The sequence below is a fragment of the Choristoneura fumiferana genome, chromosome 5 (genome assembly GCF_025370935.1).
Source record: "Choristoneura fumiferana chromosome 5, NRCan_CFum_1, whole genome shotgun sequence".
Lineage (NCBI taxonomy): Eukaryota > Metazoa > Arthropoda > Insecta > Lepidoptera > Tortricidae > Choristoneura > Choristoneura fumiferana.
In genome coordinates this window covers 19,048,674-19,072,310 of record NC_133476.1, presented here as the reverse complement: position 1 = coordinate 19,072,310, position 23,637 = coordinate 19,048,674, and the positions used below count along the sequence as shown (strand labels likewise).

General features: G+C 37.4%; 2 protein-coding genes across 8 annotated transcripts in view; one reads left to right on the top strand and one right to left on the bottom strand.

Moving 5' to 3' along the window:
- LOC141428332 (uncharacterized) overlaps positions 1-6,867 on the top strand; it is a 609,788-nt gene extending 602,921 nt beyond the window's left edge. For 5 of the 6 annotated variants that reach the window (XM_074088283.1, XM_074088284.1, XM_074088282.1 and 2 more), the window contains one exon: positions 2,649-6,867. In XM_074088283.1, coding sequence (XP_073944384.1) covers positions 2,649-2,821 — 173 coding nt within the window. In that variant the 3' untranslated portion in view covers positions 2,822-6,867. Of the gene's footprint in view, positions 1-2,613 lie in introns of all 6 variants that reach the window. The other variant, XM_074088285.1, reaches the window with a different exon arrangement.
- Positions 6,868-11,738: 4,871 nt separating this feature from the next.
- Ero1L (endoplasmic reticulum oxidoreductin-1-like protein) lies at positions 11,739-22,058 on the bottom strand. Of its 2 annotated transcripts, none has more exons than XM_074088277.1 (2): positions 20,421-22,058; positions 11,739-11,850 (listed from the first exon to the last, which is right to left on the bottom strand). In XM_074088277.1, the coding sequence occupies exons 1-2, from the start codon at positions 21,845-21,847 to the stop codon at positions 11,799-11,801; spliced, it is 1,479 nt and encodes a 492-aa protein (XP_073944378.1). In that variant the 5' UTR covers positions 21,848-22,058; the 3' UTR covers positions 11,739-11,798. The 2 variants fall into 2 exon arrangements, with proteins under 2 accessions (XP_073944378.1, XP_073944377.1); XM_074088276.1 differs by lacking the exon at positions 11,739-11,850 and adding an exon at positions 12,803-17,694.
- Between the last annotated feature and the right edge of the window lie 1,579 nt (positions 22,059-23,637).

Below are 23,637 nucleotides of genomic sequence, written 5' to 3'. Positions count from 1 at the left end.
TTTCGCATAAAAATGGTCCAGAATTTTGGTTGCGGCTTATAGCGTTTACGCTTAATTAAGTAAGTAGGTATACAATCAATGTCAAATTTAAATTGGATATCCATTTGTATCATCAGGTAATCGATAACAACTTTTGACATTGACTGAATAAACCGTTTGAAAATTCATAAATACATTTTTCACCCGCTGGTTTTGGGCATCAAGTCATTGTCGTGATAAAAACGCCCACTATTAATTGTATTCAATATTAGTGGGGTTACATTCTGTGGTTAAATCTGTTTATGCAAATCTTCCTGTTTTTTATATATGGACTGTGAAGGCAGGCGAGATACGGATCATTATATTTTTTAACTTACCAACTTTTTATGAAATAAATATCATCATCCCAGCGTGACAGAAGTGGCACAAATATAAAATACTAATACCACAGAAGAAATAATAAGGGAAATAGAAATGTTATCGTGTATATTTTCTTCCACAATCAATAGATGTCACCACTTTATCGCCTGTCAGTGAGCTCACATTTTAGCGCGTTTTCATAGCTTTTTGATGACGATACCCACCAATGAAATGGTATCCTTATAGAACCGCCAGCTCTGCAATAAAATTGGACTGGGAAAAAATACAGCTTTTTATCCACATGTTGGTCGCATTTTAAGCTCGCGTGTCATTTTTATTACTTTTATATTAAAAATGCGGTAACGATGCAATTCGATGTGATTTTATTTTATTTATTTGGGATTACGTATGGGATCATCTCACACGCCACCCATTCGCCGGTGAGCGGAGTCTCAATTGTAAAGTTCATTATTGTTTTATTTGCTTTATTGATCTTCAATTTGTCATCGTGATTTTTTTTAAATACTTTCGTCAACTCCCACCTACTTTTAATATAATAATTGTAAATTGAATAAAAAGCGTTTTCTAAAAATCACGACTTGGTGTTTTGTCATGTCATGTGTTTTCATGTTCTGTTCTGTGACGACACGCAACGTTGTGACCAAGTACTTATTGACGTCAAATATTTTCTGCGACGTCACGATCAAGTACCTAGTGACGTCTTATGACTTGTTTTGCGATGTCACATTCACGAAGTGACGTTACATGACGGGTGGTGCAACTTCATGATCCTGAAATGATGTCGCATGGCTTGTTGTGACGTCGCGTGTCGTTACGTGTTGTCATGTCTTGTCTCACGCCCAGCCACGTCACGTTTCCGCTCACTCACTCGCACCTCACTCTGTCGCCTCATCTCGAATTTTTAGATGTCATCTGCGACATACCGTTGTGCAACTTATATAGATGACACTTTATTTTCTGAGTCCATTACTTCTAGTAAGAAATTATTTTTGTATTACTTATTCTATAACTAGGCTTTATACTGCGAAGTTAGAAATCTTAACTACCTAAATCGCTCACGCGAGTAAGGAAGAGTAAAAGATACGGTATAATAGGTACGAATTTTGAATTTCGGAGCAGTTGTTCCGCTGCTGGATAGCTACGTAGCTACCTACCCAGCCAGCGTAATGTACTAATATGTTTCTTTGTTATTCTTTATTTGCCTATTTTTCAGTAATTATAGTAACGTCAGTTAGCTAGCAATATTGAATAGGTAAATAAGGAGTCACATGTATTTTCTCGGTAACCAGAATATTAAAAACTATATCAACTTTTAGTAAAAGTATTGACTTAATTTGTACCTGGGTGAAGACCAAAAAGTTGCACACCTTAACGCAGGTAAGTAGTTAGAATTACTATTTTTTTTTCCATTGTGACACGAAAATTAATTATACATTTGTATGGATAATTTTCCTGTCACAATGGAAAAAATTAAAAATAAGTAACTACCTACCTGCGTTAAAGTGTGCAACTTTTTGGTCTTCACCCACCCATAATACTCTAGTAAAGTTATAAAGTTGTAGCTTAGCGACTATAAATGACGAAGCAAAGTTTTTCTGGATGTGGATAAAAAATAATGTGCATAACGGTATGTCAACAGCGGTATCAATAACGGTATGGAACTAATCTACATGAGAGCAATTTGTATCAAGTATTTTTCATTAATATCATATCATGTCATTAATGCAAGATACTATCAAGTAGAAGGGAAAGCATTAGGTTAGGCACATGTTAGGCAAGACTACTAGAAACTGATCCTCCTCACAATATATATGAGCCATTTGTAGGTACTGATAATAGCATTGTAGGTAATACAAAAATACTAAAGCTATTACTTTAGAAAAAACATTGCAGTACCTACACTTTATAGATATAAATTGCAATTGTTACATTAACGGTAATTGAAGATACAAACTGAAATATAGATGCACAGAAAAAACAAAATTGAAATAAAAAATACAAAAAGATTCCAAAAAACCAATCTTACATTAACGGTACTTCTCTATTTTTTTTTTATATTTGTATAATCTCGTAAAATTCATGCACGTCGTCTCTGTGTACGACTTTTAATTTGCAATGGAATTAAAAATCCCGTTCAAGTAAGGAGCAAAGTTTCCAGTAGCCTGTCCAGTATAAGTGTGTGAGAGGCGGTAGCGAGATGAGGCTCAGTGAGGGCCTGCGGGGCTTGCCTCACGCGTTGTCTCGTCTCGTCAGAGGGCATGCGCCCGTAGTGACGTGTTCGCTTGCAGCCGCCGCGCTGCGCAGCCGCGGGCTGGCCGTGCTGCGCTTCCCGCGCACGCGCCGCCCCTCCATCATCGGCAGAGACGGCTTCTTCGTCCGCTACGGCGACAGGGAACGAGCCGCCGTCGCTACCTTCGACTTCCTAGACGACATCTCCCCCACGGAGACCAAAGACTGTTAATCTTAGCAATAACCCCCAAATTATATTTTTCTATGTGATAAACTGTGCAGTGTTCGATGTCCGCTTCCGCGTAGCATGTAAATTATGGGTAAGCCAAATAGTTTTTTTTTAGTGTAGCGTTGTCTTGCTGCTAAGGCTGCAGCTTGGAGGAGCTAGCGACGGTTTTACTAAATATTTGTAACTCCTATTCTGATTTTGCCTGCGTTGATGACGATGAATTTTATTGGAAAATTCAACTGGAACTCCAGGCAAAATCAGGGTTGAGATAATCTACCTACTTTAGGTGTAGTCATTTCACTCTTAACGTTAACTTGAAACTATGACGAAGCACCTAGTCTTTAAAATCTTCCTCGTTTTTTATTACGTAGGTGTAGGAAGAAGTGGTCTGAGCCATGTTTGAGGATGTTTTCATGTACAAATTGGTAAAACTCTTTTATTTCGGTTGTGTAACAAAATTTCGCATTTGAATGAAATTCACGATCCTGTTTTGCAAAGTTTCATTTGATTGTTTTATCTGTGTTTATGCGCTTGCACACGGCTTGTACAAGCAACTACAGCTTCTATAACAATAGTTACGAACGGTTGATTACTCTCAGCGATGTCTTGCTTACGCTTCGAACGACTTAGGTAACAAGACGAACTAATTACTAAGATAATGAAAGCTGCGGCCTCGAAGTAATGTGATATTTTTGTATATACTGTAAGTCCCACTTATTTTCATATACATTTAAATGGTTTCATTTGTAACCGAACGAAGCGTTTTCAGCTGTTGGTTCTAGGGTGAAAAATAATGTGTTTTTTCAGTAATTGTGTAGCGCGTGGCGACCATAGCGCGTTACTAGTAACGAGATCTGATTATAGATGGCGCTGTTATCAATGCCTAGTGTCAGTTTATGAAAATACCTTGCAACTTTAGGATATGAGTGCATGGGTCGCATGTCTGAATTTTAGCAACGCTCTACCGCCGCCACGCGGTTTTACTATTAGGTACTTATGTAAATAATGACGATGATTTATTCAAGTAGGTAACGAGCTAGTAACTACACCTATTAATTATAAAGGATAGTCATCTATATTATAGAATAATCGATTAACCATACAAAAATCCATTAAAATCGAAGGGTACTAAACTATGTTAAGTGTATATAAATATTACTGTCATTGATGCTATTTATGGACTTGTATCATTTGCGGGTTTTCGATCGTTTGTGGTATAATTAGGTACATATCATGGAGTTCTTATTTATTATACATCTATTTAATAGACATTATAAAATTGCTTGACTTTAAAACTAGTAAAGAACACGATTTGGATTGGTACTCATTATGTACTATTACTATCTACCTCTGCAATGAATCTCGGGCAAAATAAATTAGAAACATGGTTTTCGTTTTACGATTGGGAATCGCCATCGGTTGGGAAGTCAGTGGAACTTGTAGTGCAAAATATGTCCGCGAATGACGCAGTTAAATTTTTGGCGGATGTTGAAATGTATTGAAATGCCGCATTCAAAAATATCTAGAAACGGTTAATATTTAGTATTTTTATTAGTGAAGACATTTAAATCAACACAACACATCGAACAATTATTTTAATGTTGGCAACTATGAGGGCGGCAGATTTGAAACTGGTATTAAATTGAATAATTATACTTTACATTCAAATATTACAGTTAAACAAGTCAGTTAAATTCACAGACGAAGTTAGATACTCGACAAGCAACTCCGTCAAAAACAATTGTAATAATAATAATAAATATTTTAAGGCTTGTTAATGTTGAGTTGGCATTAGTCTTATAGTCAAGCAAAACAGTGTCAAGCAAAACTATTTCTATGTTCTTTAATTGGATACGGTTATAAACCTTGAAACTTGTTAATATTTTTATTGCATACTTATCGTCACTTTCTAATCCCTATTCGTAATTCAATGCGAGCCATTCAGATACTTAGATATGTTATTTAGACAAATATAATGTCAAATCAAGATAGGTGTTCGAAATTTTTCATTCAGAGGCGTAGTGTTTTTAGATATTCTTGAACACCTTATCCATTTAGACTTTTGATTCCTATATTTTATATACCTACTTCTGTCTCCGGCTTAGCTGACTGAACAACTGTGATAACATTGCACAATCAGTTAGCTGACCTGAAAAAATCCTCTCTCTACCGGTAGATTTGCCTAAGTCCTAGATTACTGGTTTTTGAAATCACATGCATCGAAATATCATTGGTAAAATTGCCTACATTAAGTACTATACGTATGTTCACAATATTCTATTCTTTCTCCACGTTTGTATCGTTTTTTCACAGATTTGATGTCAAGAATCGGTCCACAGATCCATTTAAAACAAAGTGTAATAACTGTCCTTAATGTCACCGTTAATAAAAACAAATGAATGCTGCTTCTTATGGGCGGACGATGGCTCAAATTTCGGCCATCTGGTCAGGTCTAATGACAAAATTGTTTTAGTAGTTGTTCGGTCAGTTAGCCCTTTCTAACTTGTTTTAGTTCCAAGCTCAACCAAAACTATTTTACACGACACTCGCTCGCTCAAAAATAGGTAAATAGGTTCGAGCAACAACCACAATTAGCGTTATATTAGCGGGTGGCAAAGGCATCTTTAGCCGTCGCCACCAGGAGAAGGCAGCCGTCAATGCGCTGATAAAAGCCGTCGACGCGTTAGTGGCAGCTCAGACAAAGCTCGTCAGTTAGTGTCGATACGTTGGCAACAGCCGTGGACAAGATGTAACGTGCTTCGTGCACTTTTGTTATTAGAATGCGATAGTGTATGCGAAATCTTACAACTGCAAGCGTCGATATTACTCAACAGCCGCTCAATAAGTAGCATTCCTACCCTTTTCGGGTACGATCGGCAAAAAAGTTAAGTTCTCTCTTTTACCTACTTTCCTCTTTTGACTAAATCTTATTTATTAATTAGTATTTTTGAATTTATTCTCTACAAACTACAAATGGGAAAGAAACTTTGTTATCCCACTTCACCCCACAGAGTATAAGTGGGGGTAGCTCGGGATGCGGTTGTTGCTCTACCTATGAAAAGGGATGTTTTACTCTGACACTTGTTAGACTGACACAGTTTCAGTTTATATTTCCATTTAACCCCAGCTTTGTTTAATGGTAAATATTGAAGACAATAAAGGAAGATTTATACCTATTATTAATTATTGATAAATATAAACGAAGCGAAACGATCGATATCTAAAATATTTAACTTATTAGTATAGATTACCTACGTAATGATATGGTGTATTTGGTATTTGTGTTATGAACGAACGGGGATTGGATCACTTTTATATACTTTTGGTTTAATAAAAGATTGTCTGACTTATAACGCCCAATCCAAACATGGATCTAAGCTCTACTTAATCTTGGTCCTAATGCATAGTTTCCTCTATGATGATGGAGGAACAAGAGGTTTCGCTAAATTCCCTTTGGGACTGCAGCGATCAGGTTCATATAAAAAAGACAAATAATTATTTACAATCACATTTGAAAGATAATATAATATAGTAAGTGATCACCGGAAACTATATAAAAGTGGTTGCCTGCCCCGAAATTTGAACTTCCGGCATTGTTTTGTTTTATTTTAGACCTTGACTGAAACGAACCTGTACGAGTAAGTATTGTATTGTATAGTAATCGCGATTCAATTGTTTACCATTAGTAACGTCATACCTATTTTCATTCTTATTCTATCACTATCAAATTATATAATGATTAATAAACAAATTGGCATATTTATTTCATCATGAAACGTATTCTATGTATCCATTGTATTGTATTCGTAGGATCCGGGAAGTACTGTGATTGGTAACTACCAATGAATTTTGGAGCACAATTCGAATAAATCAGATAAAATTATATGAAAACCTATTCCTTGATAATCGGTGCATTTGTTGGTACATTCTAACCTAAGAAATAGAATACTTGAGATAGGTAGGTACTTTGAACAGTACAAAATGTGTAGAGTAACTGTATGATTTAACTGTAACAGATGGGTTCAATAAACGATTCCGTTCCCAAGTGACCTTTTGTTTGATTTAACCTTTTACCCACAGATTAACGAACAGATTAACGCCACATAGATAGATTGGGAGTTTAAATTCTATTATAGATCTGGTTCTGAAAGTACTAGAAGATCCCGTCTATTTGCCATAATATCTAAATACGGAGACCATCACAAAACATCCAAATAGGCGGGTAGATACCTACCTACTTTTTCGCATTGGAAATTTAAGTACCTAAAACGAAAAAACAACCGAAAATTGTGCTAACATCTAGATTGAAACAGTATTTTAAATAAATACGCGAAACGAGTTTATTCTCGGTTTGATTCGGCAGGGCAGGCCCCTTCTCAGAACCAGAGGGCTTGGGCCATGTTTTCATGCGGGCCAATGTGCATTAGAAATTTTACAGACAGCATAGAATTTTTGCACAGGCTTATGCAGGTTTCCTCTCGATGCGTTTCTTCACTGTAAACCTCATGGTTAATAATTTCAAATGTAATTTCGCACATAAGTTCCGGAAATGTCAGAGTTGAAACCACGGCTTGTAGGATACCTACTACTTAACACAGAGTTAACTGTTAACCCAAGGTTAGTGTCAAAATGTATGGAACTATCGCCCCCATGCGCAGGGGGCTCTAACATCATTGGATGCATCTTAAGATGTTGGTAAGTATTTCAGAAAAGGTTTAATCGCATCAGGGGGCTACTACGAAATTCGAAAATCGAAGTTCGTATCTTACCGTCTCTCTCATTCTCGTATTAAATAATGATAGCGTCAGCGAGACGGCAAGATACGAAGTTTGAATTTTGCATTTCATATGAACTATAATACCACTTTCACTAGCTCGAGCGCTCGCTATCTAAATTACCGCCTACCTGTGTGTTATCTTCAATTTTCTATGGTGCGATAATAGTCCATTATTTTTTATCAAGTAAAAGGCAAATAATTGGGCTTCGAGTGCAAATAGAAGGGCTTGGAATTTCCATGAATCGTTCACTCACGAGCAAATTTTTTGCACCTTGTTTATAGATAAGTACAGCGTTTTTCAACACGTGCATCGTGACCTTTTTGGGGGGTCGTTATGGGGGCCGTAATAAAATAAAGAACAAAAATAACGAAAAAACATGAACTGATAACTCTGAACATGAAACTACCGTGAGACTCACGGCGGGGGCTCTCGTGAGGTGTGCGGTTGCGGCAGCCGCCGAGTCGCGTGCTCCTGAGAAGAAGGGCTACGAAATAGCCCGAAACATGTCGAGCTAAACTCGGTTTAGGACGTGAGTTATCCGTTACAATATCATTTATTATGAACTGATAACTTCTTTGCTCACCCGCAACCTTATGATAGCTGTTTAGGGAAGATATGCGTGTTCATGCAGTTCCTCCACCTCCACACTGTACGAACCTTAAATCAGCGAAGCGGTTCTCACAGTAAGATACACCTACCTACTGAAACTTTGATAGACGTGAAAGACTTCCGAGACGTTACGACAAAAACTGACGGTAAGGGTATCACAACACGTGCATTTGATAAAAATGCATGCTGTGAAGACACACCTTTATCGAACTCCATGTATGTTAAGTAACGATATGGTTAAATTGTGCATTCTTAAGCAACATAATAACTTTGATACGATAGCCGTCAATACCGGAAGCTGTTAAATTGTAAACGGGTCAATAACTTTTTTACCGACATTTGGGCGTTTTTACCAAAAAATCGTACTCCAACAAGATATTTCACGTTTAATAATTGGACTTGCGTAGAATGGCATGTATTCATGTACACCATCTATTAAATTACGGAAAAAACATGTTCACTTAAAAAATCTGCAATTGTTTGAAAAATGTCGCGGAAGATTAGTGTCGTTAAAAGTTGGTTGTTTACAAAAGATTTAAATGGTTAGTTCCAAAAATGTGATTCAAAGTGGTCTGTTCCTAATGAATATGACTAGTATGTACAGGTACAGCTCGCAATAATTGACCATTAAGCAGGCCCTATACTACGGAGTGCAAAATTCGAACTTCGTCTTGCCGTCCCACTGACGCTGATATTTAACACTGGGAGTAAGAGGGACAGTACGATACGAACTTCGATTATCGAATTTTGTAGTAGCCTCCCCTGAGGCAACGCTAGGCGTAAGCGACGTGGGCCACAGCCTAAAACTAGTAATACCACCTCGCGGTCCAAGAAGCTATTATATATAGTAATCTATGGTCTAGGAGCCTCGAATACTCGTTTTATTCAGTAGCCAAAATGGCAATTTATAGTTTCGCCATGTCTGTCCTTCGCGGCGTTGTCAGGACTCCAATGCGAACTTTAAATTCTGGTGGGTAACACGATTATAAGATATCAAACTTACAAGGAACTATAACGTATTGTTTAGTTTAAGAGTATCCACCTGGTACCTAAACTTAATATTCCGCAAAATACGAATCTTATAAAAATATATCTTAATTACCTACTTGAAACTTTGATTGACGTGAAAGACTTCCGAGACGCTTGTTACGTTACGACAAAAACTGACGGCGAAGGGCGTGTATCACAGCACGTGCATTTGATAAAGGCGCAGGCATGCATGCTGTGAAGACACACCTTTATCGAACTCCATGTATGTTAAGTAACGAGTATGGTTAAATTGTGCATCCGGTCTTAAGCAACAGCGGGGCCTAATAAGTTTGATATGATACTCCAATACCGGAAGCGGTTAAATTGGTAAACAAAAGATTTAAATGTTTAGTTCCAAAAATGTGATTCTAAGTGTTCTGTTCCTAATAATAATAATAAAATTTATTTATTCAGATAACTAGGATCCATCAGTTGTTAGTATTACTAATGAATATGACTATGTACAGATTGTACAGACTCGCAATAATTGACCATTAAGCAGGCCCTATACTATGAAGTGCAAAATTCGAACTTCGTCTTGCCGCCTCGCTAACGCTGATATTTAACACTGAGACTAAGAGGGACAGTACGATACGAACTTCGAATTTCGTAGTAGCCTCCCCTGAGGCAACGCTAGGCGTAAGCCGCGTATCCACTAGAGGCAGCCTCGGGCCGAGCGGCTGCCTCGCTCCGAGGCCGCGCAAGTGGAGACGCTGCCAAAGGCACGGCTCAGACTGAGGCTCCTTTGAGCACGGCCAAAAAACCGACAAAATATGGCTCGGCTCGCGGTGCTCGGCCTGAGGCTGCTCTAATGGATACGCGGCTGTAGGCGACGTGGGCCACATCCTAATACAAGTAATACCACCTCGCGGTCCAAGGAGCTATTATATATTAGTAATCTATGGTCTAGGGGGCCTGGCGCCTCGAAAGTTTCTCGTTTTTAGGGTTCCGTAGCCAAAATGGCAAAAACGGAACCGTTATAGTTTCGCCATGTCTGTCTGTCTGTCCGCGGCTTTGCTCAGGGACTGTCAATGCAAGAAAGCTGTGTTTTTGCACGAAAATATATGTAAACTATGCCGACAAAATTGTACAATAAAAGATTTAAAAAAAAATTAAGGTTTTAAAAACCCCCCAAAGTAGGGTTGATTTTTTTTTCTCATCCAATCTTGTAGTGTGGGGTATCGTTGGATAGATCTTTTAAAACCATTAGGGGGTTGCTAAAATTTTTCGATTCAGTAGTTTGTTTGCAAAATAATCAACTTTAAAGTGCAAATTTTCATTGAAATCGAGCGTCCAAAAATTCAGGATGGTAGTAAGTATATCAAACTTACAAGGAAAACTATACCGGTTAATTTTTCTTGAGAATTATTAGTAGTTTAAGAGTAAATAGCAGCCTAAGGTATAAAATATACCTAAACTTGGAATATTCCGTACAAAATACGAATCCTTACAAAATATATCTTAATTTTTTCGTAATGGCTACGGAACCCTATTTCGGGCGTGTCCGACACGCTCTTGGCGGTTTTTTGGCTCATTTAAGAATCGGTCAAATATGGTGTGCCATCATAGGGCCACGCAAAATTTATCTCGCGCACGCCTGCGACGCCCTGACATTAAGCCAGTGTGAAACTTCTTTATAATCATAAAAATAAACATGGAAAGATATGTATGAAACAGTGTGACCAATAATCGGAGAGACAGTTAATATGATTCTGTTATGATCGAAGAAATCTTTCGACATTTTTAGACAAAGCAACATTTTTAAAAAGTTTCCGCGTCTTGATACGCTCACGTACTAAACGTCTCAAAATAAATATACTATATAAATACATATAATATCTCAAAATATATATTAAGGTATTAAATAAATAAATAAAGCCTTAACAAGAAGTTAAAAAAAAATACAAACACGTAAGTTGACCATATTGGGCTCACGTGACTTATTAGTACATTGTGTCTTAAGGGCGGTAAATAAGGAATTACGAACGAGAGTCTATTAGAAGCCCGAAGTCCTTAATGAAGCCCGAAGCTTTTAATGAGTCGATGTTCGTAATTCTAGTACCGCCCGTGCGACATACAATGTTTTTCATCACATTTGCGAGTAAAATTTTATATTTCTAAAAGAAAAAATATGATTGTTCTAAATATTGGCGACACTTTAGGCTGCGCTATTGGCAGCGTCGCCCTCCCCCTACCCCTCCCCGCAGCATGCGCTGCAACGTGCGTGTGCATGTGGTCCTGCAGCAGCGCGCGCAGCGCCATCAGTACGGGCACTGACTCATTTACCGACCTTGGGCTTCATGACAAGAAAATTAGTACGGGCAATGATTAATATACCGACCACGGGCTTCATGACAAGCACATTAAGGTCGAGGGTTTTATTTGGGGAGTTGCAACCAAGCTAGCCTGCATGTTACGACACTGTTTACGAGCAAATATGATGAAAAATATAATAGGCCAATTGATTGTTAAAAACGATTCAAATGTGAAAAAGAACCCAGTAATAAAGGTAAAACTTTATAAAGTTATTAAAAACAAATTATGTAATATAAAATGCAGGTGCTTCATACTAGACCCGTGGTGCATGACAGAAAAGCGGGTTGCTCTTGATGTGATCTGTAAACGAGTAAAACTCTCATAAATAATTGAATTAGAGGAATAAAAACTACTATTGTTATACGAAAGTTAGTTTTGATTAGTTACCGATCTACCGAAAACACAATACAAACACTAGATTAGTCTGTTTTATAACAGTAGCATAGCACACTTTAGAGAATTAGCCACGGCATATAAAAGTATATCTTTCTTTTTAGTTTGCTAACTACCAATGGTCACAACTAATCACAAGGACGAATATCTTGCACCTCTATATGCGGGCACGTTATACATGGTTGAAATAACGAAACCAAAATGACACTGTACTTTTGCATAAAGTAGGTACCTACATTAATAACATGAACCAAGACCCTTATCGTACTGCATCCAGCAACATAATGAAGAAATAGGACAGCGGCATGTAGCCAATCTTATTCATCATCTCTCTCTCTCTCTTCCGCCATCTTATGCCGTTTGATAGAAAGAGGTAAAGGTATCCGAAATCAGATGGCGACCGCAACCGGATCGCACGACCCACTGATTAGTATGAACTTAGTCGCGAACGCGCTCGCTTGGGTTGCGTTGCATCCATCGCAGTGCTTCTTATTAACCTCTTCACCGTCAGTCATCCAGTAAATTCATTCACGATGACGTGTGCCGTGGTTCTTATTACAATGTCATTAATGTCTAATTTTGACAAAATCAGGCGTCTTCGTAGATGGCACTAAAATGTACAATGACAAACATTCAACTCGAAATTAATCATTCCGCAATAGAATTAAAAATAAAGTTGATTTGTCGCTGGTTTTTCTGTGGCGTACAGTGCCACGTCACTTCGTTTGTTTTGTGGCGGTGAAGAGGTACTAAGCAGTTGGTCGCGGTCGGCGGTCGCGGTTGTCAACATTGGAATGCTACTTTTAGATGTAAGACAACATGCTAACTGTTCTGGCTAGGATAAATAAGTATGACAAAGTGAATTATAAAACATTTATTAATATAAATAAGAAATAAATAATTTTGTCATGATCACATTAGACCTTAAAATCACAGGTAAACATTTAAGATCGCAATAAATCAAAGATCAACTTCAAGTTGACTTGTAAAATTGATTGATCCACACCTCGTTACGGAGATAAAACGTCAATAAATCCATTATGAAAGTTATTACAGTGGTTTACGTTTTTCTGATACGGTGTATCCGAGGCATTTCAATTAAAAAACCCATTATTGCGACGCTGGTGAAGAAAGCGTGAAATCTGTCATTTGTCCATTAAGTTGAAGTACAAACTTATCTGACTGGAACTAACGCCAGTATTCCGTTAATCTATCCTCCTAAGTCCTCGCGTACTTTATAAAGGACCATTGCAATTAACACTAAGAATAACGACCGAATGTACTTTATAAAGTACAAATTGTTCATTGAAAAAATAAGTTTGTTAAAAAATGTCAGGACTCAGGAGGCTATACAATGGAGTACTTTCCAACCGCTTCAGTTGGTACGTAATGATTCTATTCTCTTTAGCAGTTGTCATTAGAAAATTCATTGACTGCTACTAGGCTACTAGCACTGCCGCCGCGTGAGGCGGGTTAGGCTATATTGAGCCGGCTGGTATTTAATTATATTCATACGGCTGTCAAACACGACTGTCGTATCTGTTAATTGACATAAGTTAATCTTTGTCTAAATTTGGGACAAACATTAAAGCTGATGTCGCTGATTGACATTAAGTTTCAAATTCTAGTTGACACAGCATCGGCGTCACCAAATCAGGGATCAAATAATTTTTTAGCACTATTACTTAATTGACAAATGGCATGACTATTTACATGTCGCAAGTTATGTATTTGTTGAACATTTTGCATTGAAAATAATAACTTCACTCTGAACTTTATCATAGTAGGTAGGTACAAATGCTCATAAATTAAGCCAAAATATGGTTGCCGTATTGGCAATTTTAACAAGAGCGATGTTAATTAGGAAACATTAAATCATCAAGCAGCGTTTCCACCAGAGATGCGCGAGGATGCGTTGCGAGGTATATGTTTTTCATTTACAAATAGATACCTCGCCTCGCTCCGCTCCGCTGTTTCCACTGGAGATGTGCTGTGCGAGGATGTGTAAATGAAGCGTTTCTATCTATATAAAAAAAATAAAAAATCGTAAAATGAGTTGCTAAGCGCAAAACTCGGGAACTGCTGGATCGATTTCGCTAATTCTTTTTTGTTGTGTTCGTTACTGTCAGGAGAAGGTTTTTATGGAAGAAAATACAGAAAAAATACAACGGGGGCGAAGCCGCGGGCAACAGCTAGTTGGTTAATGAAAAACACATCCCTCGCGCCACATCCTCGCACATTATTGGTGGAAACGCTGCTTTATACTACCTAAATTCATAAAAATATAGTAACATTAAAAAAAATTAAGAAAATTAGATTAACAACAATTGAGGAATTTAATGCACTGAAGCATAAATATTTCAAATTTAAAACTTGGGAAGATTAAGTGAACATATTTGTACAAGTAACATAAAATATTCACAATTTATCACTGTTTAAAATGCTAGGTATATAATGTACTTATATTGTAATAATTGAATTATTCTAATTAATACTTAATATTTCGGCTGAGTAAAATTTTGTGACAGTTTTGTGACAAACAATTTAGAGCAAGTAAACTGCAAAATATACAGTTCTACGTTTTATTAACTGAAATATAATTTGAAATCTCCACTAGCTTCGCCACTGAAGTCTAAATAGAGCAACAAACTGACCAAAAAGGAAATTATGTATACCTACTTAATTTTAGCCTCTTGATGTTTTGTTTTAATTAAATACAAAAATATATCTAGTGGCGAGACACAAAACAAATGATTTTCTGATTTTAAGACGTTTTAGAACTAGTTAAAATTGGCAAACAGGGCTCGATTGCATAACAAATTACGAGTACAAGTTCATAGTATTAGCGATTTTGTATTGAAATTCACTAATACTATTTGCTTGTAATTTTTTATGCAATCGGGCCCTGTTAGTAAAACCGTATAACACTCTTGGCAAGCATTGGAGTAAGTAATTGTAATAAAATAATATTTTGAGCTCAAGCCAAATGTACCGACGGAATCAAGATCAAGGTACACAACTATAGTTTTAAAACTCTTTACAAAAACCGAGGTAAATCCATAGAATTAAACAAATAATTAATATATGTAACTGCGGTTTACGCCCGTTGTCCATTAACACTGTCAAAGTAACCACAGGATTATATCGAAAAAATGCAACATGCTTTAGACTCATAATTTAGCATTTCAGGCAAATTGTTGCCAGTGTGAAAGTACAGTTTGAAGTGTAATTAATATCATTGATATATCTTTTAGAAGGCATGAACTTTATTGGTGAAATTTCGCTTGAGGAAATATTTATTAACATATGGTAAAAAACGTACGAATTTCTCAAATTGCCTCAAAGAAATTTCTGGCTAAATTACGAGTAAATCTTAATTAAGTAAAGATGTTTGCCTGGAGGGATATTTATCTTAGGGAGACAAGGGTGTTTTAAATCCATTATTTACAATTGGATATTTGACACAACTAATATAAAAAAAATATTAAAAACCAGGGCGGATTTCTATTGCACTTCGGATTTCAAATATTGTATTGTGACTAGATATTGTCTATCTATGATGCAAAAAAAAAATAGTATGTCAGCAGCCATTTCACAATTTTGAAATCCTATTTTTATAAAACACTTTATAAAGTACCATCAATTAATCAATTAAAAATAAATTTTGATACAAATTAATTTAGTTCTATATTTTCTTACACCTAAGTCCTTAAATACAACATTCGGCATGAGGTAACGCTGAATATAGGCAATGTCAAGGTTTTTAATTACTAGAAAGAAACTATATGTTATATTGCGTCTTTATTTATACCTGTTCAGTAGTCAGTAACTGATGACGTGCATTTCACAGTCACGTAACAATAGACGCAATTAATTCATTGTTATTCTGTAATATAAACATCTGATTTTGCCATTCAGATTATGAGAATAATTTCTAGGAGCTGCAATGAAGCCTGAAAAACTAGGACGTTACTTATGAAGCTGGCGCTGCTTTATGTGACAATGTTTTGATCTACATAGATTACATCATCCCAGCCTATATACGTCCCACTGCTGGGCACAGGCCTCCTCTCAGAACAAGAGGGCTTGGGCCATAGTTCCCACGCGGGCCCAGTGCGGATTGGGAACTTCGCACGCACCATTGAATTGCTTCGCAGGTTTGTGCAGGTTTCCTCACGATGTTTTCCTTCACCGCAAAGCTCGTAGTAAATTTCAAATGTAATTCCGCACATGAATTTCGAATAATTCAGAGGTGCGAGCCGGGGTTTGAACCCACGACCTGTTTGGGAGGCGATAGGTCAAACCACTAGGCCACCACGGCTTTTATGTGCCACCACGGCTTTTATGTAGATTACATATAAGTGGTTAAAAATATATTTGGGCTTTGTTTCCATTACCTATATTCAGCTTTACTCTGCGTTATAAATAAGCTCAAAACTTGTCACTGGACATTAATAAATTAGCTTTGTGATGATCTGGTTAATATTGGCGTAAATAGAAAGTCGATGCGATGCGTTTGAACAATTTAAGTTAATAAAGTCAATTATAAAGCCAAGGTGGTCAAAAATATCGATACATGAACTCTAATACCTTAATAATAGAGTGCACGTGCCGATATATTAGACCACCTTGGCCGCTCCGAAATATCTTATGGCGACTGTACAGTCGTGGAAACTGAATCACGTACCAAGGTGGAACCTTTTCATAACCAATTTCGCTATGATTTCTTTGGCAGATGTATGGGATGTCAACGTGACATTAGTAGCACAAAGGTTCCACCCTGGTATGTGATTCAGTTTCCTTGAATGTGAGCATTTCTCATATATAACCAGTTTAGTGAGTGTTCGATTCGATAGTACATAAGTATTGAAGTGGCGTTTATTATTAACCCATATCGAAAATACAAACTGAAACATAGATGCAAAGAAAAACCAGAAAAATAGACCAGCGCTGGGAATCGAACCCAGGTCCTCGGCATTCCGTGCCACGTGCTATACCGCTACACCACCACTTTACACCACATATCTCAGCTTGTTTGTTTCTTATTTAGTCACTTAAGCAGCGACACTAGCGACATCTATGCTGTAGCCCTCATCGAGAAACTTTCAGCATTCCATTGGAACTAACCACTCACCCGGACAAGAGATGTCGTTATCAAGCAATCAAATTAAGATTGGTTTTTGGAGTCTTTTTGGAGACTCCAAAAAACAATCTTAATATTATTAACCAGCACAAGAAATACAGCCTTTATTTGAAAATACTTCATTAAGTTGAACCGCAGGTTTTAACGTCACTTAATAATACCCATAATTAATTATAATTATTATACTCATACCAATAGTCAGGGTTCAGCAAAATTATACTGCGGAAAATATACAATTTACAATTTGCATCGAAACAAATGCAACTGATCGATTTTTAATACCTCTACCGATAATCAATGCCATGTGCTGTTTAGATAAGACTTAATATTAAACTACATACATAACAGTGACGTCAGTAATGCAAAGCAAGATAACGCACCGAGATCAAATATCACTTGGAAAATAATTACTTTCATTTCCTGTTTACGCCAATATTTAAATAAATTCATTATCTTCATACATTCTACGAATTGACAATGACACGATCTAACTCCATATTTGCGGCTTGGCTCCGCTTGAAGAGCAGTGTTCTTTCACCTTGTGTTTGTCGTTTGAATGCTCCTGAACGCTGCCAAAGATATTTTGCTTCGGTGTTTCTTTATGCGAACTGCGTTGAGAATTGAACAAAAAAAAAACACATTTAAAATTTTGCCAAAACAATGCGTTGCTATTCGACGGAAATTTTGCATTGTCACGCCTATTTATAAACACTCGAGCACTTAAAACTTTTATAGTTATCTAAATAAGTACAGTGATAAAATTCGCAGTGTTTTTCCCGTTATTACGCAACGCGGTTTTGTTTGGGCCACGTCAGTTCTTTGAGATCAACAAAGGTTTGACTCACGACTATAGTTACCGACACCTACGTGACCTAACTATCGTTCTTCATTTACCATCGTAACATTTGCGTGTCATCAATCAAAGACCTTTGCACCAGCCCGAGCAACAACCCCCATAAAACATTACATGACTCCTTATACTTCTCTTTTTAAATTATGCCAAATTGTTTGGACTGACGAAATATTATGAAACATGTGACTTTCATTGCCAAAATATTTTACTAAATATAGCTGTCTGTTGACAAATTCTGCGTTAAAAAAACACCTGCTCCTATATGAAAGTGCAATGACTCAGGTTTAGTGTGCTACGTGATTTGTACAACGTAGGAATACGACTCTAGTTAATCGTGATATAAGCAGTATATTGGTAGCATCATAGCAAAGGTTTTGGGCATTCCTATCTACCGTTGTACCCTGAGTTTATCTCAGATTTCAACAAAATTTGGAAGGTAGACTCAGTCCATGATTCCGAGCTGGAAAAACAGGGTCTCCAGATGTGTCCCCAAAATATTGTATGGATGTGTCCGTTTTGTTCAGGAAATACCCTTTAAGCTCGTCACTCTCTTATAATATTACTATTGGCATGCATGGTAAATTGCACAGACATGATGCATTGATGCTTTAGTTAGTGTTTTTTTAACGGCTCTCCTGGAAAAAAATATTTTTAGTTATGTCACAATCCTACTAAAACAGCGATTATTTGGCAGAATTTAGACGCGATGTAATTTCTTGCGTCATTTAGAGAAATAGCCAGTTTTACATATTTTTTTAACTGTCTTCAAAAAAAGGATTCACCATTTTTTCTGCATTAAAAAAAGGACCTGAGTTTCTTTTTACTGAAAAATTCTATAGTGAACTACATTTAAGATCATTAAGTAATAATTAAATTACGATGGGGTACAGTAATTAGGTAATATTATGATGGTTTTGAATTTTAAGTAAGATTTATTGATTTTCAAATAGCATTTTCAATAAAAAGACAACTTTAAAAAATATATTAAATTACTTAAATCACTCTAATTTAGTTTCGGTCTCTGTTTCTCTAAACTAAAAGACAAACCGAAATTCGGTTTCGGCTGCAAATACTAGTTTTGTTCAGACTCTAATCTGAAGTAAAACCTTTTTTATACTACAGCCAACAAGCTTACGGTTCACCTGATGGTACATCACCGCAGCCCTTGGACACCTACAGCACCTTTGGGACTACTAGTGCGTTGTCGGGCTTGCATAAAAGGTATGCTCGCCTAAGTTCACTAATGCCAAAGCATGTTGGTAACACCTCAGCCCGTATTCAGAAGGTCCTAATTCATAATTTAAAAAAGTTTACCAACCACCAATGTATCCTCCACCAGCCAGTAACATATATGGGACTTGGTAAAAACTTAAAAGCATTATTGAACACACATTTGCTTCACGTAGGGTTGCCATACGTCAGGATTTATCTGGACATGTCCGGATTTTTGACCCTTTGTCAGGATTGCTGCCGGACTTACCAAGTGTCCAAATTTTTAGAAATAACCTCATTGAAGAAAAAGAAATATTTGTTTACATGATACATTAATTACACCGTTTTTTATGAGCAGGTACATAGGATGAATTACAACTAAAAAAGTACTTAGCCATTAATAAAAATTATTTCGTAATTTATGAATTTTCCAATTTATAGGTATATTTTATACCTCGAATAAATTTTAACACTATTTATGTTTATTCCCAATCAATTATTTGCTTAAACTAGTTACAACCTAATTTTGTCATTTGGTTTCAATTATTAATCAAAGGCTGACCAAAAAGTTGCACACCTTAACGTACATAGGTAGTTAGAATTACTATTATTTTTTCCTTTCGTATAATATCCGTGTCACAATGGATGTGTCGCGGCGCAGCGCCGCGCTGGCATGTCCTTCAACCTATGTCAAATCTCTGTTAAAAGAAATCTCCGGACTTCTAGGGTGATGTCAGGATTTTTCTCAGGACTTTTCATTTTTTCATATGGCAACCCTAGCTTCACACGTTTGAGGTAAATGCAATGCTAAAAACTATGCAACCACTATCATAATTGACAGCACTATGTCAATGTAACTTTCTAGTTGGCTAACTGACTATTGCATAGAATTTCCTCACACATTCTTCTATGATAATTGATTGTTTTGAGGATTTCTATTATTTGACAGCATAACTGGTTGGGACTAACAAATACACAAACAAGTTCATGATAAGCAAGTACAATACTTTTTTTTACCAAATTTGATTGAAGTTAAATAAACTACCAAATACATCTCTGCTTTTTCTTAATGTTACTTTCATAACATACTTGATTTTTAGTGAAACCCATCAATGATGATAATAATAAAATCTAACCAAAAAAGTATTATTTTTAGTGCTAACTAACAATCATTAAGAATGAAATAGAACAAAACCAAATTAGAAATTAGCCAACACAGAAACAAGATCTAAAAAGCAAAACTACATAAGGTATTAAATTGTGTCTTACCTGAGCATATTCCGGAAGTTTTCTAGCTCTCTTATACTATTGGAGAGTCTCGCAAAAGCATTGAAAAGCGCAACAATTTCTGTTCTCTGCAGTCTTTCATGTGCTTTGTGCCTTAATGGTAATCTGCCTTGATCAGGGTCATCCTCAGGGCCATCCCATTTACCAGAGAACAAAATCTTTAGAGCTGTCCCAAGACCCTGTGTCTGCAGCTTACCCCATAACTTGCATTTGTCACATCCCACACAATCCATAATCCTGGAGATATTACGGAAGTGTTCACGGAACTCTACTTTCAATTTATTTGCTTGACTGCCTCCATTGAACATAGAAGACTCATTAAAATGGTCCGGGAAAGAATAGATAATGCCAAGCATATTCCGTATTGCCTCCCGAGTTTCCTCATCCTCTGTGGGGTTCCCGGTATAATATTCTTCTCTTTCTAGATACCGTCCTGCTTTAGCTAAAGCTCTCATTTCTAATAAGTAGACAAAGTACAAGTTTTTGAGCCAGTTTGGACTTTCACCTAAAGTTTGTGAGGGGTCAAAGCGGCGCTGGAATTCCTCAAGGTTCGGCCCCCATTCACCCTCGGGGGGAGCTGCAAAGCCAGCAGTTTTTTCAGAAAGAAGATACTTGGAGCAAAGATGTATGTTAATACTGCTATGCATTCCAGAGACAGCTCTATAAAACACTCGTTTTTCCAAGCACATATTACTCAAGTCTGAGCTCAAAACATATGGAAAAGATTCATATGGATTGATTTTAGGGCGAAAGCAGTTTTCTTGATAAATGCTTCGCCAAATCCTATGCGCGGATGGACCTTTATATCCTGTGTACCGTTCAGGGTTCAGTGATAGGTCTACATACTCTGCTTCAGCGTCCCTGTCATCACATTCACAGAAATTCTCAAGAGCATCATCATGAGCTTTCCATTTGGCAATTTCATATTGACTTGCTGCACTGATGGTCATGTTTAGGTAACCCAGGTCAGGGTCATGGTCTGTATCAGAATTGCAATTGGATTGTGCTTCTTTAGTGTACTTGGATGCTGGTAATTCATCTATGTGGTTTTCATAGCCGTTTTCATACCCAGGGACACTCTCCTTAGAACAAGTCTTAATATGACAATACTTCATGGCACATCGGCTGTCATCCACCCAAAACGGGCATTCTTTCTTCAAATTGACCTTGTAGAAGCGAAAATAGTCTTTGCTTACCAAGCTTTGTATACGAGGGAATATCTTGACATTGTTAAAATAATCTATCGTATCGACGTTACACGAACAGTCACCCAGAGCTCCATGGAGCGCCTCGAAGCACACATTGCTGTCGCAAGGCGTAGTTTGATACAGTTCCGTGTCGTCACTGACTGCCTGAACTATCGCTAAAGCGAAAATTATAAACACTACACAACAATTTTTGTAAGCCATCTCCGAAATGTTTTTAATATGCTATTACAACATTAGTGCCTCTGAGGAATTTCAGTAGTTCGATGAAGCTTTTCACAACACATTAAAAATGGTTTTTTGGAGTCGCGTAACACATATAAGTGAAAGTTGTTTTTTACCACCGAATAATAAATACGAAAGTACGCACTACGTGCGAGCGATCACTCATCTCGCAACGCAAGTTTGATTGACAGTTGTGATGTGACAGTAGGGAAATGCTGCCAGCTTAAATCGCACCATAAACCATAGACTTTTTATTTTATTGCCTTCATGTTGGTGCACAAGACAACCTTTTACACATAAAATTTGAAAGCAAACTATAATTAAAATAATCCAACCTTAGGTATGTTTGGGTTCAATCAAAATTACTCATTATATAGTTATCGTAAGTATATCTTCTTGATTATAATTTTAAATCCAATTAGGAGCAAACGGCTCCCAAGTAAAAATAAATTTTAGAGTAAATGCCATTGCAATTATAAACACGTTAGGAAATTTTTACCTTTATGTGTTTCTCTAAACTACACTAGTATACATCATACACTACTACGTATATTTTTTACGTATTTTTTTATTTTTTTTACTACGTATATTTTTGTGACTGGAGCGAGACTTGTTATTGAAATTGGATGATGCTGGTACGAAATATACTCCTCGAATTAACGTAATCTTATGACTCAGAGTAGGTATGTATCGACGAAGTACTTACACCTAAAACGCAGTGGCGTATCTAGGGTTATTTTTCGGTGGGTCTGGCCTGGATTTTTGTGTGAAAATATCAGTATTATAGAATTTCGAATCGGTAGCCCAACATCCTGGGGTGGGCACTAGACCATACCGGGGTGGGCCCGGCCCCCTTCTATATACGCCCATGCTAAAAAGAATATAGGGTAAGTACCGTTTTAATTTTCATGCAGGAAAATATTCGGGGGTATTTGACTTTTTGCGGTTAGGGTCTATTACGTTACGGCTCAGTTACATTGTTCGATAGGGCCCGCATGCTGGGTGCGGTAGATTTCTGTACTGTAACGCATGCCATAGGGTCCGCATTCGGGAATCATTTTCATTGGTCGATAGCCCGCATGCGGGATGCGGTGGATTTACAACGCATGCCATAGGACGGGTCCTATGGCACGGTGCGGGCATTCGGGGAACAGTTATCATTCGTTTTCCGCTGTATGTCGACCGAGTTATCGACTTATGAGTTTCACTAGTCGTTACTCAGTCGATATGCCGCATGCGGTTAGGTACTCCCCGCATGACGTATATCGACCGAGTTATCGGCTCATGCTAGTCGTACCGCAAGCGGTGTATCAACCGAGTTATCGACCAAGTTAACTGAGCCATTACGTTTCTAACACTCGCGATCACAATCAAATGAGTTTTCGCTAGCTCCGCAGAACGCCTCATCTGGACAGCAAGGCTACCACGAAACTCGAAGTTCGTGTCGTGCGGTCCCTCTCGCTCTCGTATTAAATAGTCTAAGTGTCAGAGGGACCGCACGACACGAACTTCGAGTTTCGTAGTAGCCCTGCCGGGTTTGAGGTACTCAACGGGACGCCCGCGCCGTAGTGATGTGGCCAGCAGGGCTACTACGAAACGCGAAACTCGAAGTTTGTGTCGTGCGATCCCTCTGACTGCGAAAGGGACGGTACGATACGAACTTCGAGTTACGAGTTTCGTAGTAGCCCTGCAGGCCCTATATACTTTAAGATTCAATGATTGAATTTATATCAGGGCTAAGGAGTAAGTAAATAACTGTAAAACAAATA